This window comes from Corapipo altera, unplaced genomic scaffold (genome assembly GCF_003945725.1).
Source record: "Corapipo altera isolate COAL_440 unplaced genomic scaffold, ASM394572v1 0, whole genome shotgun sequence".
In the NCBI taxonomy this organism is placed as follows: domain Eukaryota; kingdom Metazoa; phylum Chordata; class Aves; order Passeriformes; family Pipridae; genus Corapipo; species Corapipo altera.
The window spans coordinates 49,528,559-49,542,734 of NW_020884872.1; the positions used below are offsets into that span (position 1 = coordinate 49,528,559).

The 14,176-nt window shown below is 39.8% G+C and overlaps 1 protein-coding gene across 4 annotated transcripts in view; it reads right to left on the reverse strand.

Annotated features, from left to right (window-relative positions):
• Positions 1–14,176, reverse strand: part of SLAIN1 (SLAIN motif family member 1) — a 92,155-nt gene that overhangs the window by 35,947 nt on the left and 42,032 nt on the right. For 2 of the 4 annotated variants that reach the window (XM_027646268.1, XM_027646276.1), the window contains 3 exons: positions 13,027–13,191; positions 10,832–11,123; positions 5,577–6,677 (listed from right to left, as the gene is read on the reverse strand). In XM_027646268.1, the coding sequence (XP_027502069.1) occupies positions 6,602–6,677; positions 10,832–11,123; positions 13,027–13,191 (533 nt within the window). In that variant the 3' untranslated portion in view covers positions 5,577–6,601. Of the gene's footprint in view, positions 1–5,576; positions 6,678–10,831; positions 11,124–13,026; positions 13,192–14,176 lie in introns of those variants that run through there. The other 2 variants (XM_027646259.1, XM_027646252.1) reach the window with 1 other exon arrangement.

The following is a 14,176-nucleotide window of genomic DNA, read 5'->3' on the forward strand; positions in this document are numbered from 1 at the left end:
ATGTAGATGTCAAGAGCCAATTCTGTACATCTGTCCATTATTCACATGAACCAGTGGAAGGCAAGACTACTGTCCTAGTTAGAACAGTTGGGACCGATTCATCATTGGATGGGTGTAGCCCAAAACTGTGTATTCTATAGCCCTCCATGCCATTTCCCAGAAACTGTTGTCAGTAGAGGCCTGCGAGGTGCCCCCCCCCAAGCTCCTGTCCTCATGCCCTTTTGTGGAATCCCCTGACTGAGCACCCTCACACCCTTTTATGGAATTCCCCACTCTGAGGGAAGGATTGAGCATCCTTTTATGGAATTCCCTGCTCTGGGGGAGGGGCTAAGCATTGCTACCTGAGCTGGAGAATATATAAACCTGGAGTTTCAGAACCTTACCACCACTTGTGGGATCCAGAGGAAGACTGCAGCTCACCGCTCTCGGCCAGCCTGCGGCTCACCGCTCTCAACCTGACTGCAGCTCACTGCTCTCAACCAGACTGAGACCACCACCCTCAACTGGACTGCAATAGCTCTCCCACCAGCAGGTTTTTTTCCGCTTCCCCCTTTACTTTGGACTCAGGGGGGCCCGGGGAACCCTGCTTGTTCATATCCCAGGGTGCTGAGTTGTACATTTGGGTTTTTGTGGATTGAATTCGGCTGTTTGTCTGTATAATAATACTTGTTGTGTTGTTTCAATAAATTGTTATGCTGACTTGTGGTCTCTCTTTTGAGTTCATTTTCCCCTGCTGGTTAACTTTTAAACCAGCACAACTACCAGTTGCTTTTACAAGTATCTCTGCCTCCCATCATTCCATAACCTGCTCAAGGTAATGCATGAATTAAGAAATGTGCTTAGTACTTCTTTAAAGAAATGTAGTAAGACTCATGCAATCATAGAATCATGAAGGTTGGAAAAGACCTCCAAGCTCATTGAATCCGACCTCTGACCAAACACCACCATGCCAACTAAACCATAGCACTAAGTGTCACATCCATTTTGTGAACACTTCCATGGATGGTGACTCCACCACCTCCATAGGCAGACCATTCCAATGCCTGTAAAAAAATTATTCTTGATGTCCAACCTGAACCTCCCCTGGTGCAGCTGGACGCCATCCCCTCTTGTCCTGTCGCTCGTCACCTGGGACAAGAGGCCGACCCCACCTCACTACAACCTCCCTTCAGGCAATTGTAGAGAGCAATAAGCTCACTCTTGAGACTCTTCTTCTTCAGGCTAAACAACCCAAACTCCCTCAGCTGGTCCTTGTAAGACTTGTGCTCCAGACCCTTCACTGGCTTCATTGCCCTTCTCTGGAAACTCTCCAGCACCAAAATGTCCTTCTAGTAGAGAAAAGCCCAAAACTGAACAGAAGATTCAAGGTGTGGCCTCACCAGTGCCACATGGGAACAATCACTTCCCTAGTCCTGCTGGCCATACTATTTCTGATATAAGCCAGGATGCCATCATCTGTACTGGGACTGGTGTTATTTAATAACTTCATTAATGATATGGATGAAGGGATTGAGTGGAGCCTTAGCAAATTTGCAGATGACACCAAGCTGAGTGGTGCAGTTGACACACCTGAAGGACAGGATGTCATTCAGAGGGACCTGGACAAGCTCAAGAAGTGGGCCCATGAGAATCTCGTGAGGTTTAACAAGTGCACGGTGCTGCACCTGGGCTCGGGCAACCCCTGGTATCAATATAGGCTGGAGAATGAACAGATTGATAGTAGCAAGATGGATGTGGGGGTGCTGGTGGATGAGAGGCTGGATATGATCCAGCAAAGTGCACTTGCAGCCCAGAAAGCCAGTTGTATCCTGGGCTGCATCATGAGCAGTGTGGTCAGCAGGTCAAGGGAAGGGATTCTGCCCCTCTACTCTGCTATAGTGAGAGCCCACCTGGAGTACTGCATCCAGTTTTGGGTCCCCACCACAGGAAAGACATATTGACGTCAATCTATGATTATACCAAAATCAGCATTTGGGCACCAAAAGACTCTTTTTTGTTTGTTCATGGATAAGGGATTTGTAACACTGAAGTCATTTAAATGATTAGGGCTTATACAAAAGGGGAATGAGGTTTCAAGAATAAACCTATCTAATCACTCCCTTCCTTCCTTCCATGAGATGCTTTATATAAAGTATTGTTGAACTGTACGTGTAGAAAGATAATCTCCTGGGCCTCTTTAGGTCAAAGCCAATCCCTTGAACTGCCCTTGAAACTAATGGGCAGCTTGGTCAGATCTGAGAGCAGGGGTCCCCTACTCCACTGACATTAATTTGGATTAAGTATAACTTCTTACCTGGCAAGGTAACAGCTGTAAGTCTCAATGATGCACTGAAGACCTGCTCCCCAGGCTCGTGAGTGAGCAGAAGTATAGCTGGGTGGGATCTGCAGGTGGATGGTCAAGAACTGCACAAACCAAATGAGCATGTGTAATCACTGTGAGAGATTACAACAAAGGTGTGAATCTGAGGAATGCAAGACGTAGAAGCATAGATGAGGGGGAAAAGATGGCTGAGCAGATGGGCTGGTCAAATGGGAAAAAGAAAATTAAACTAGACTAGTCCGAATATACCCTTTTCACCTCAATGGTGACAGAGAAAGTGATCTTGCTTTAGTAATTTCTTTTTTTAACCAGAATTTCTGAATAAGTAAGTCATGCCTGAGCATTAAACACCACAGATCTGCTTCCAAGAGAGTGTGTTACTGTTCTGATTCTTTTTAATTAGGAAACCTCACCAATCATTCATAGTGGATATTTAAGTAGTGTTTTTCTGTATAAAAATGCTAATTTTTAGTATGTGTGTTATCATACAGGCATTGTAATGATGGGCCTGTGATCCTACCAGGCTTCATGCTGTAAAAACACAAAGGAAAAAGACAGGAGTCCATGTCTCCAACAACTTGCAATTTAGGTATAGCAAAAATCACCAGTGAAAAAAAATGATGAAGTAGCATTAATTAGTGGGCTCAAAAGCAGAAGCTGACAACACTGGCAATTTAACTGTTGTCCTGCTTTAAGTGGTAGTGTATCACAGAAAGAGCCTCGTAAGAAGGAGGATTAAAAATGGAGATGTGTAGGGGTCCCCTACAGTGAGGGGCAACACAGAAGGGTGCCAAGAGGTGATTTGCTTGCAGCAGGCACAAGACAGGTTGGCATCATGGACTTTGATATGGGAATTCACTTCAACACTCAATGAGAAACTAGAAGTGGGATGGGAAAGTGTCCATGGCTATGTAAAAGATTACAAGTAGATCACAACTCAATTCTTCTTGACAGAAGGGGGAAAATCAGTAGCAATACACACAAAGTGGTCAAAGCAGTGACATCGTCAAAGCAGGAAGACAAGAAAATTATCTTATCAGATCAGTTTGGACAGATCTCACAGGCTGAAGCCACTATAAGGCCAAAGATGACTTCAGGTGAGGAGGTAACGAACAAATTTCATCTACAGGGATGAAAAATGAAACATGTTTCTTCAATTTATAATGCAGGACTTTGACTTAAGTAGAATATTAGATTGTAGAAAAGTCAAAGACAGTGCACAAGTTATGGGGCTGAATGATTGGATATGTAGAGGTTTTATCCCCCGTGGCTAAAAAGGGGAAAAGACCTTCGAGAAAAAGGTTGTTAACACTCAAGTAGTAGCTCAAGAGCTGAGCCCAAGACTACAGTTCAGACAGAAGGAGTTAGATAATTTTTGGGATGCAGCAACAAGGAGAAAGCAGTGCGATATGCATTCATGGACCAAAAGAGAAGAACCAAAGAGAAGGGAGAGAGTTCTCAAATGCTCTCTTACACTTAGACATTAATTTTTCATTGTGAAAAATAAGTCTGAGTCCTTGTTTTTAAAGATAACTGCATGGTCTTGCTGTTTCCCATTGCCTTGAAGGAGATTCTGCCTCTCACAAAACTGAGCCTGACAGAAGTGGGTTTGTGTTGCATATTCCACACAGTTTGCTTCCACTGAGATTGTCATGAGATATGTGACACTGTGCAGGACTATCTGGTTCACTGACGCTAATCTCAGGGGACACAGCCAGCCCCACCAGCTACAGGCAAACAGGAGCAGTACCACAGTCCACAGCTGAAACAAGTGTGATTCTATCGATTCTTAGATCAAGCTGCTCATACCTTGGGTTTCCTCCTAAAGTTTGATGGCATGTGACAGACACTTGACAAAAACACTTAAAATAGCAAAGCTATAAGGTAACCAAATCCTGACATGACATATTGCAAGGGAACGGGATAACTAAAAAAGCAAAACAACTGCATCTTCTCAAAGAGCTCATTTTATCCAAGATGCTTGACTCTCCAGTTCATGACACATGCTGTAGTGTGAAATTTAAAAATGCAAATCACATTCGAGCACCTTCCTTTAACACGCCATCCATCACACATAGACAACACTGGAAAAAAACATATGCACCGGCTTCAAACCAAGAGCCTGGAAAAGAGAAGACCTTTAGCTACCGAAAGAAAATATTTTCCAAGTATATACTGCCCTCCTGTGTACAACTCGGTATTACTTCCAACAGCTGATATCTATTTCAAAAATTGAGAATAACGTAGTGCTGTGGTGTTCCAGATGAAGGAGGAACAGTAATAAAATCCTGGCAGGAGGGAACAGAGTGAAGAGACAGTTCAGACCAGGGATGCTGGCAATGAGAAGAAGCTAATCACTGCCGCTGGTCTTCATCCATCTTTTATGAAGATCATGTTAAATCCCTAGCACCAGAAACTGGGAGAGCTTATTAATTCAGGAGGTTCTATACACCTCCTCCTCAGAGGCAAAATGCAAAGTACCCCAAGCTGGCTCTGAACCCTACCACAATCAGTCTGTGAGACAAACCATTCAAGACAACAGAGATTGTCCACAAATGACTGACTGCTTTAACCATCAGTAATTTCTTCCAATTAAAGCTTGTAATGAATATGATAAGTTTGGCATACTTCTGCTTAAATACTTACCTCTGCAGAGACAATTTCTTTTTTGGAATATTTCTTGATACCCTTTTCAACAGTTCTGCTTTTTTTTTTTGGGGGGGGTGGGAGGAAGGAAGATTTTAACTGGATTAAAAGAACTACAGTATGAAAAATTAACTCTTTATCTCTGTTGAACAACGTTATGCTGAACAGGGGTACTACTGCACTACCATACATCACTTCTCAGTGTAATACTCACCACCAAACACTTCCCCTTTGCTTTTTATTTCAGCTTGTCCTTTTAAGAAAAGCAGGTCTTCGAGCAAATTCAGAGCCACAGTAATAGATTCACCTGGTACACAATCTCTGTTTCCCATTGCAAGTCACATTTGCACTTGCAGAATCTAAACATTAAATTGAAAAAAACTCTTAAGATCAGAAAAAGATTGATTTGAAAATAATACATATTTGTTTTCTAGGCATACCATGGCTTTATAACACAACTGAAAAAAAAAAAAGTTTTTCAGATTACTCAGTTACTATTTGCAAAAAGTCCAGCATAATCTTGATAAAAAGTAAGTAAAAACTTCAGGAGCTAAGTAGATGACAGTTGCTAAATTCTGACAATGTTTAGATTGCATACTCAAGAAGAGCATTATTGCTGAAATAGATTCTTTATTTCCTGAAACATTCCAAAACAGCAGTATACACAGTTGTAATCAAATATTAAGTCATATGCCATTGTAAGAAAGCATTGATTAGTGCAATTGAATTTTGTAAAAGGTCTATCAAAAAGATTTATTCACATTAAAACTCACTTTCCATAAGCAACTGTTAATAAAACATTACAATTTTATTCTTTGTAATAAAGTACTGAAAATCAACTGTAGTTTTAGAGATCACTGTATCTTTGTAAATGCAATGTGACTTATGCTGCCATTTTAAATACAAAACACTATGACAATAAATTAACAATTGAACAAATGGTAAAGGACCAACAAAACCATGCTGACCCAGCTGGATGACAATTTCCAGTGAATGCTACCTTTCTTTTGTGCTTCTGCAACATAAATATACTGCTTTGTATTGCCAATGGTAAGATTTTGTAAGATATGTTCCTAGTGCTAAAAAAGTACATTGCCCAAAAAATATTATTTATGGCACAGAAAAGTTAAATTATCTCTCTGTTGTTCAAGGTTCAGGCAAGTTAAAATGAACTTAAGTATACAAAATAAAATGTACTGGAAACACTAGAAAAAAATTCAAGCACATACATAACTACCCCCAAATTCAAAATAAAATGCATGATGCCTTTACACTGAATAAATTATCTCAGAACTTCAGTATGGCAAAGCTGCCCAAAAGCATAATCTCCCAGTTCCTTCCAAGGAAATATTTTTGTACTTTGCACACTTTTAGTACTTTCTTCAGTTCCAAATGCCAGTGCTGCCATTGTTAATCTGATAACAATGCAGCTGTTCGGGTAACTGATTAAGTGCAATATTTAGTATTTGATAAGATGTTCATTTTTAAAAATGACATTACATTGTAGATGGTTACATATTAAGATCCTGGGGGACATAATACTGTACGACCCTCCTTTTCCAAATCATTGTTACCCAGCCAGCTGGGTAATGAAATCTGCATTATTTGTTTTCCACTGTTGATGGGCATCCTTCATCAATAGCAGCCATCTCTCCAGTTCCCATCCCGTATTGTGCTGAGTGATGAAAGTGGCTTTGGAGGCTGAAGAAAACTGTATTAACCAAATGATAGGAAAAAAAATTACAAAACAAGTCATATTTCATGTGAAAGACCAAGGTAACAAACATCATTTACTTCTGCAGTGACACTGGCTTTGGGGCTTGCTTAGAGACATCACTCTGGTATATGTCTGGTTACACGTTAATGCACATGTAAAGATCTATGGTGAAATCAAGGTCACTTCCAATAAGACCCCATCACTGTTAATGGTCTTAAGAGCATAAAAGATTTGTAAAAAGGAATTAGGAGAAAAACTGTAATCATGCATGAGATGCCTCTAAATGGGAAGATTTGTTTTTTCAGGGCTAAAGATGATAAAAACTTATTTTTGTCACTATGGGCAGCAGACATCTAATGGAAAACTCTCTCCAAAGAGTTGTTGTGCTCAGCATGCTCATGAAAAACCAGGACTTTATAAAAACACTATGCAGGCACTAAAGAATTTTATCAGTTGAACAACTCTACTAAGTTCTGCTCTGGACCCTCTTATCCAAGACACATAATGATGGGTTTCCATCCCACAGCCACAGTCAAGAGAGCCACCAGCTCCAGCACTATCATTCCTGCAGGGAAATCACTGTCCTCTGGGTCCCCACCTTCACACCTGGGCTGCATCTTTCACTCATCAATGAGGAGTTACAAAATGCTTGCTGACCATCTTCCAAACCCTCTAGGTACTACTGAGGCAACTATTTCAAATAAGACTAAAAAAAGGATCAGTTGGATCTGATTTGATCCAACTGCCAACTCACTGATGACAAGGCAGGCTCTACCTTTAATTTGCCACAATCATAATTTTGTTACACCAGAATTGGCTGAAAATAATTTATCTCAACTCTGTGAAACTATTTCTAACAAAACCAAATCTGTGCCTTGTTTTCATATTACTCTGCTTTGGCTGTAAGTTACTGATGCCTCCTCTCCCTTCCAAATGCTTTTGGCATTAAAAAGGCAGAGGTATGTTGTAAGGTATGTTGTAAGGTAGGCAGGCAGTCAGCAGAGTAGCTTCTTGCCTCTCTGCTACAACTGCTTTTTTAATGGCAAAAACAATGCACTTAAGTAAAAACAGTTAGTTAAACTTAAGATTCAGCCAAGCTGCTTTTATGTAGCTCCACTTTGCTGCACCTTCACTTATCTTTGATATAAATCCAGTTAACTTGAGACACAGAACTTCCTCTGCTGTTTTCTGCAACTGCTGCCTTTTTATTTCCAGAAAAAAAAAAAGAAGAAACTATGTTTAATTATCTTCAACAAAAAAAACCCCAAAACCAAAAAAAAAAACAAACCAAACAAAAAACCCCAAACAAACAAAAAAAAACCAAACCAAACCAAACAAACAAACAAACAACAACAACAAAAAAAAAGAGAGGGCAAAAGGAAAGAATAATTAAGTTCAAAACAGCTGTAAGAATACTTCCATGTATCCAGAGTTGAATCTCTGCTACAGGGCACTGGACAGGAAAATGTGCCAGCACTGAAAACCATTTTAAACAAGCACAAGGCATCAATATGATGTCACGTGCTTTGAGACAACAGTTTTGGAGGGTCTGTAGTCCATTTCTACTTTTCCATCACTAGCTGGATTGCAGTGACTGACTCCAGTGCAAGGCAGCAGGAACAAGCTAGCCTTGGCTCCACAGGTGTGCTTACACTCCTTCCACGCCTGTGCCTGGTATCTGGCATGATCCAGACCCTGAGCTGCTGATTGACTTCCTACCTTTAGGTGGACCCTGTCTCATCTGTGGACTCGTCTGGATACTGGGACTGTCGGCTGACCCTGGTCACCACCAACGCTGCTTTTGCTTGGGCACCGTGGGGCAGCCTTAGGTGTCCCACTCAGGTCCCAGCTCACCTTACCCTGTGAGAAGCTGCCTCTGCTGCCTCTCACACTGCAGAAGGTTAGAAAGTGGAGAACTGGAAGGTAGGGGTCTGCAAGAAGCCCCAGGCGTGGAGCTGGAAAAGGTTGAGGGTTGTGTGGATCCACTTTAACAGGAAGGAAAAAAAAGCTGCTGCCTCACTTGTAAGGCTAAGAGATGGACGTTACCATCACAATTTCTTTACACTACTTGTGGGTGCATGAATCTCTGATGGCAAGGAGAAAATTTTTTTGGCCAAGTTAATTATCTTGGCTGTTATAATTTTATTTTACAAATTATTAAAAGCACTCCCTCATCCTTTGTTTGATTCCATGCAGTAAATACTGAAGTTCCCTAATGTAACCCCTATACAATGGGTCTATATATATATAATGTCTCTCTCTCTATATATATATATAATCTATATTCTGTTTTAAGAATCTAGAATACCAGTAACATAGCTACTTAACAGTCTGGCCATAGGTACGAAGACACAAATGTGCTCTGAATGTGCACTTCTCCCTGAACATCTGATTTATTTAAAAAACTCAAAAGACCTGTTCTACTTTTAATCAAGTCATGACTAAAAACACTGTTTAATTCCGAAAGAAGTTAGAGTCTTGAACTGATAATCAGAAATACCATTCCTTAGAAATGACAACAGAGATAAAAACCAACAGGGAGAAAATCTGCCTGATGGCTGAATGCCCTCCAAGGAAAGCCCACATGAACTGAAACCACTTGTATTTTTCCACATGCATCAATGAAATTAAATGAGGGTATTCAAGAACTGTATGCTGAGCTCCAATCTACCTGTGCTTTTTGAGTCCTATAAACTTGTCATTCCCATAGTGTAACGACCATCCATCTTCAAGGATCACTGGTTTGGCTCTATGGCAACATATGATGCTGCTAAGGTACATTTGAAGGAAAGAAGACAAGACTTTTTGGACTATAAATAGCTTTCTTACTGATTTGAATCAGCTTCTAATAAAAACAGTGTTGATAGTACAGTGTCTCACCCTCCCACTGAAACGTCTTAATTTTGTTTTCCTTTAATATTGTCTGAAAAGTTACAAAATAGCAAGGGACTTTCTCACATGTTGCTATGAAAGATTTAAGAGCTCTCCAGAAGAACATGAAGTCGAGGAAAGGAAAAAGAAAAAAGGAAAGAAAACCCTCTACTATAAAGAACTCTAACTGAGAAAGTTCCAGCTGAGAGCAAAGAAGGTTATAATAGAAATCTCATTGTACAGTCTTCATCAAAGAAGAAACCTGACAGCTCTTTATCAAAGTTTCACTGCAGTTGGTCAAAATCTGTTGTCAATCACATCAGTGTAATCCCCAAGTAACTCAACCAAAGAGAATGTGAACAACTGAGCTTATTCTGGATATAGCTAGTATGTAGTGAAAAGTATAAAAATGAGGAGAGCTAAACAGTGACAGTTCATCCAACAGAAAACGAGGTGGTCACACAGCAGGCCCTTACAAGAGGAGGGATGAGTGCAATGGGAAGAAACAGCTGGAAGAGTTAACACAAGTTGACAGAGGTTTTCTTTGAGAAACTTCATCACCTATTAATTACAGAACATGCAGCTAGAGTTTAACTCCCAGATGTGATAAGGTGATTAAAACATAGTCTCTTTCCTCAAGCTTATTTTATTGCTTGACTTAAAAATAATTCATTTGGAGATTAAATTCTCTTGGAAAAATGCAAAAATGCCTTTGCTTAACAGTACGGCTCATTGTATGTGATACTCCAGGATTCCCTGTTTGCCTATTGTCTCCCAGCTAGAATGGAAAAGATGGTGGTTCAACCCAAGACTGTACTATCCAGGATATTTCCTTCCTCACAATGTGTAATGTCACAACTCATATTTTTACAGTCTACTGCCATTTACAACAACAGGGATGCAATTCTTTCTATTTGAGTACTCTACGATTTGCTCATTCTGTGACACTGAAATAGCAGTTGGCACATGTCTGGAAGAAGGTTAAGTCACATAGGTTCATGATATGAGGTTTCTGTTTGATTTGATTTCTTATTGATGGGTAGCAATCCATTCTTATTTATATGTGATTGCACAATATCAATTATCATAGCTTACTAAGGGCTATCAGCAAGCACTGTCCCTCACTACTTCTGGTAAGAAACCTTTGCCCATTCAGTGACTCCCCACTGGTAGACAGAACTCTTATGTTTTAGAGCTTCATGTGCAGGAAGAAAACAAAATCCCACAATTTCAGCCTAAGCCATCCCCACAGGGACAGAGGCCTGTTTAACTCTTACCTTCGAACTGGCTGTGCAATTTTACTTCTGGGAATGCCACTCCCATTGACGGCCAGCGATGGTCTCGGAAGAGCACTGCGTCCCACAAGCCCTTGACTGGCAGTCTTGTTTGGCATTGGGATGCCAGTGTTAGAATACAACTGCGAGTTGCTGGACACTGGAAGACTGCTACTGCTACTACTACCTTGCACGGTTGGGCTTACGTAGGCAGTAGCTTTGAGAGGCTGTCTGACAGACACTGGAAAATGTCCCACACTGTGAACTCGGTGCTGAAGCTGTCCTGGTGATGGAACTGCGAAAAGTGATAGAAAAGGAAGTAAGAAGGTCACTATGCAACAAATAAGGCCAAGTAGTAATGTTCATTTCTAGATAGATCGGAATAGGGATAAACACATCACTGTACCATTTACTTACTGACTACGAACTGTTCAAAAACCCCTTGGATCCAATGCTGTATCCAGTAACACTGCACTGAACTAAAATACCAGCTCATATTCATCCTTCTTTCTCCCCTCAAAGAGGTTTCATTAGCTGTTATAAGCACACTAAATCCATCTACACAATCAGAACTTTAAGCAGGAGAAATTGCTAAAGGTATAAATTAATTAATTACTGTTAGATCATTTCAATTTTTGGAAGGCGGCTTGCAAGAACTACATCTTGTGAGAACCACATTCAAGCATTATGAAACATCAGAGAAGTCTAAGCTTTCTATATAAAAACGATAAAAAGGCTATAAAAAGGTCTTGAATGTAGCAGCACATTCCAAGGCTGATGTTATGTAAACTATCATTTTAAATCAATGCTCTGAGTTCCAGAAGCTTTATATATAGATTTTTCTATCCAATCCTGCCCTCTGGTGTACATTTGACATGCATCAGTTTCAGAGTCCATGTATCAAAAGCGAATTGTCAAAAGCCTGAAGCACATAAACTAACACACCGTGTCTAGAGTAATCAGTTTTCAAGTCTTTGAAAAAAGACATCTTAAAATCATCCAAATTTAAATTAGCAGAAATTTTAGGGCTGTGATTCCATTAAACTATACTGGTAATATATTGTCAAGGAACTCTGATCATAACAGCTCCTTAAATACCCCAGTGCAGCCACTTATTAGAAATGGTTTTTTTAAAAAAATTACTTCAGAAAAATTACATTTTACATACACACATATATAAGAGCATAAACACACAGAGAAATAGAGATTTCTAAAATATTAAATAAAATGAAACTCTCAATGCACTATCATGCAAATTCATGTGGGAACCTGAACTACTTCCATTCTCCTATTCAAACAGGAAAAAAATACAGGAAAAAATACAACAAAATAAATCCATCAGTAAAGAATATTTTCCAGAAAAGATGTAATTTAAAAGTTTTGAAGACATTTGTAAATTCTGCTCAAATTTGAAAGAAAACACCTGAAGTTTTTTCCAACTTCTCCCTCCAAAATCTCACAGGACATGGAAGGCATAGGTTAAATCCTTTCTTCTGCCTACGTCCAATGAAATACACTTTTTCCATTTCCTCTCAGAATAACTCAAGCACTGTGCTAGAAAAGATGGGTTTGGATCTTGATCCATTTTGTTCACGTTCTACATTAATAATTCAACATCCACTAGATCAATACTCCCTTCATTCCCTCCATCAAGAAGACACCTACATTAAACCAATTACAGTCATTTTAATTTTCCCACTCAACAAGTATATTATACTCAAGGATACAATGTTTACTACATTTGCTTGGAAGAAAGTGGTTCCAGTTCAGTAGGGGAGAGGTCATGTATTTTAAGATAATATTTATACAGTGGACTGTAAACCCAACATTGCATAAAGTATCAAGAAAAGCAGTTTTTAATCGTAGTACCAAAACTAAAAATGTAAACTTATATGAATTAACTGGATTATTGGTGCTTCTACCATACTACTACTACTTATTATCAAAATTCCAGTTTTAAAGCTGGCACAAGATGACTGGGCAAAGAAAAAAAAAAAGGTGAAGAAATGCTCAATAACAAGACTGGCAAAATTTGCTTTCAACAACAGAAATTTTGAAATCCTGAGCTATATTAAAATCTGATGCAAAAGAAATAGTTTTCTTTTAATTTTTTCACAGAACAAAGGATCAGTGACTGAGATGTGTATTTTACCACTTCATCGATTCCTTGAACGTAGCCTAAAAACACAGGTACTTACTACTTGACTGCATCCTTGAAATCCCATTACTTGCTCCATGTAAATTGGAGTCAAAGCTCTGACTGTTCCTCACAGTGACAGGAGAACCAGCAAAGCCAGCATTACTGTTAATGGTGGGGGTACTTGGCATCCGAGTGAGGTTAGGCATGCTTCTTCGAAGTTTATCTGAAGCAAAAGAAGACAACATCCACAGTCAGGTCAGAATTTCCAAGAAACGCAAGCAGCCTCCAAGTAATTTCTGTAGAAAATCAAAATTATAACAAATTACTTCAAAACAAAGAGAGGTTTTGTTCTGCAGGAGTAATATGAAAATGCTACCGACAGTCTAAAAATTGAACTCTTCTGACTATTTTTACACCACGATTATTCACAAGTAATTTTAAAGACACCAAGAAGCAGTACATTTGCAGAATTGCAAGGATTTAAACAATAAAATGTCATAATAAGGATAAGTTTCACGCAGATGTGTAAAGTAGGTCAGATGCGTTTCTTCGCAGAGAATACAAAAGCAAGGCTGCAGTGACAGTCAGACACAGGAATTTACACTGTGGATGTTTAAGGACTGGTGAGATGAATCCATCCTAAGTGACTAAAGTCTTGCTTTCAGGTGCCAATGAGATGCTAAAAAATTCCACTCAGAACCTAACCTTATTAGCATGTTAAGTTTCTGCAGATGGCCACGTGCAAAACCTATGAAGTCTTCATGCTGTTCAGTTGCCTGGAGCACTGGGTTGACATCAGAATTTTCAAATCTCATGTTTCTCCCCCCTACCTCACTTGTGGTACCTGATTTGGTAAGCATTTTCAGAATAGGTCTATAGGGCCTTCCACAAAAAGAAAGCTGCAAATGCCCCAAATGTTTCTGGGGCAGATTCAACAGCTAAGGCAAGTGTCTTAAGAGGTCAGAAGACATCTGCAACTCCACTCACACTAACTGATGTGGAGAGAGAGAAGCTGAAACCACGTCTGACATCTCAAGACTTCCCAACTACAACAGCATCAGGTACTGAGGTAAAGCTCTTTTGGTCTCTTCTGCTGATGGGCGAAAAGGAGATGATTCAGTTCTGTATAATCAGAAGAGACTGGCAGGGGCAGAAAGGCACAGACTGAATGACCTGGTCTGAATTGCCTCCTGTGACATGACAGACTT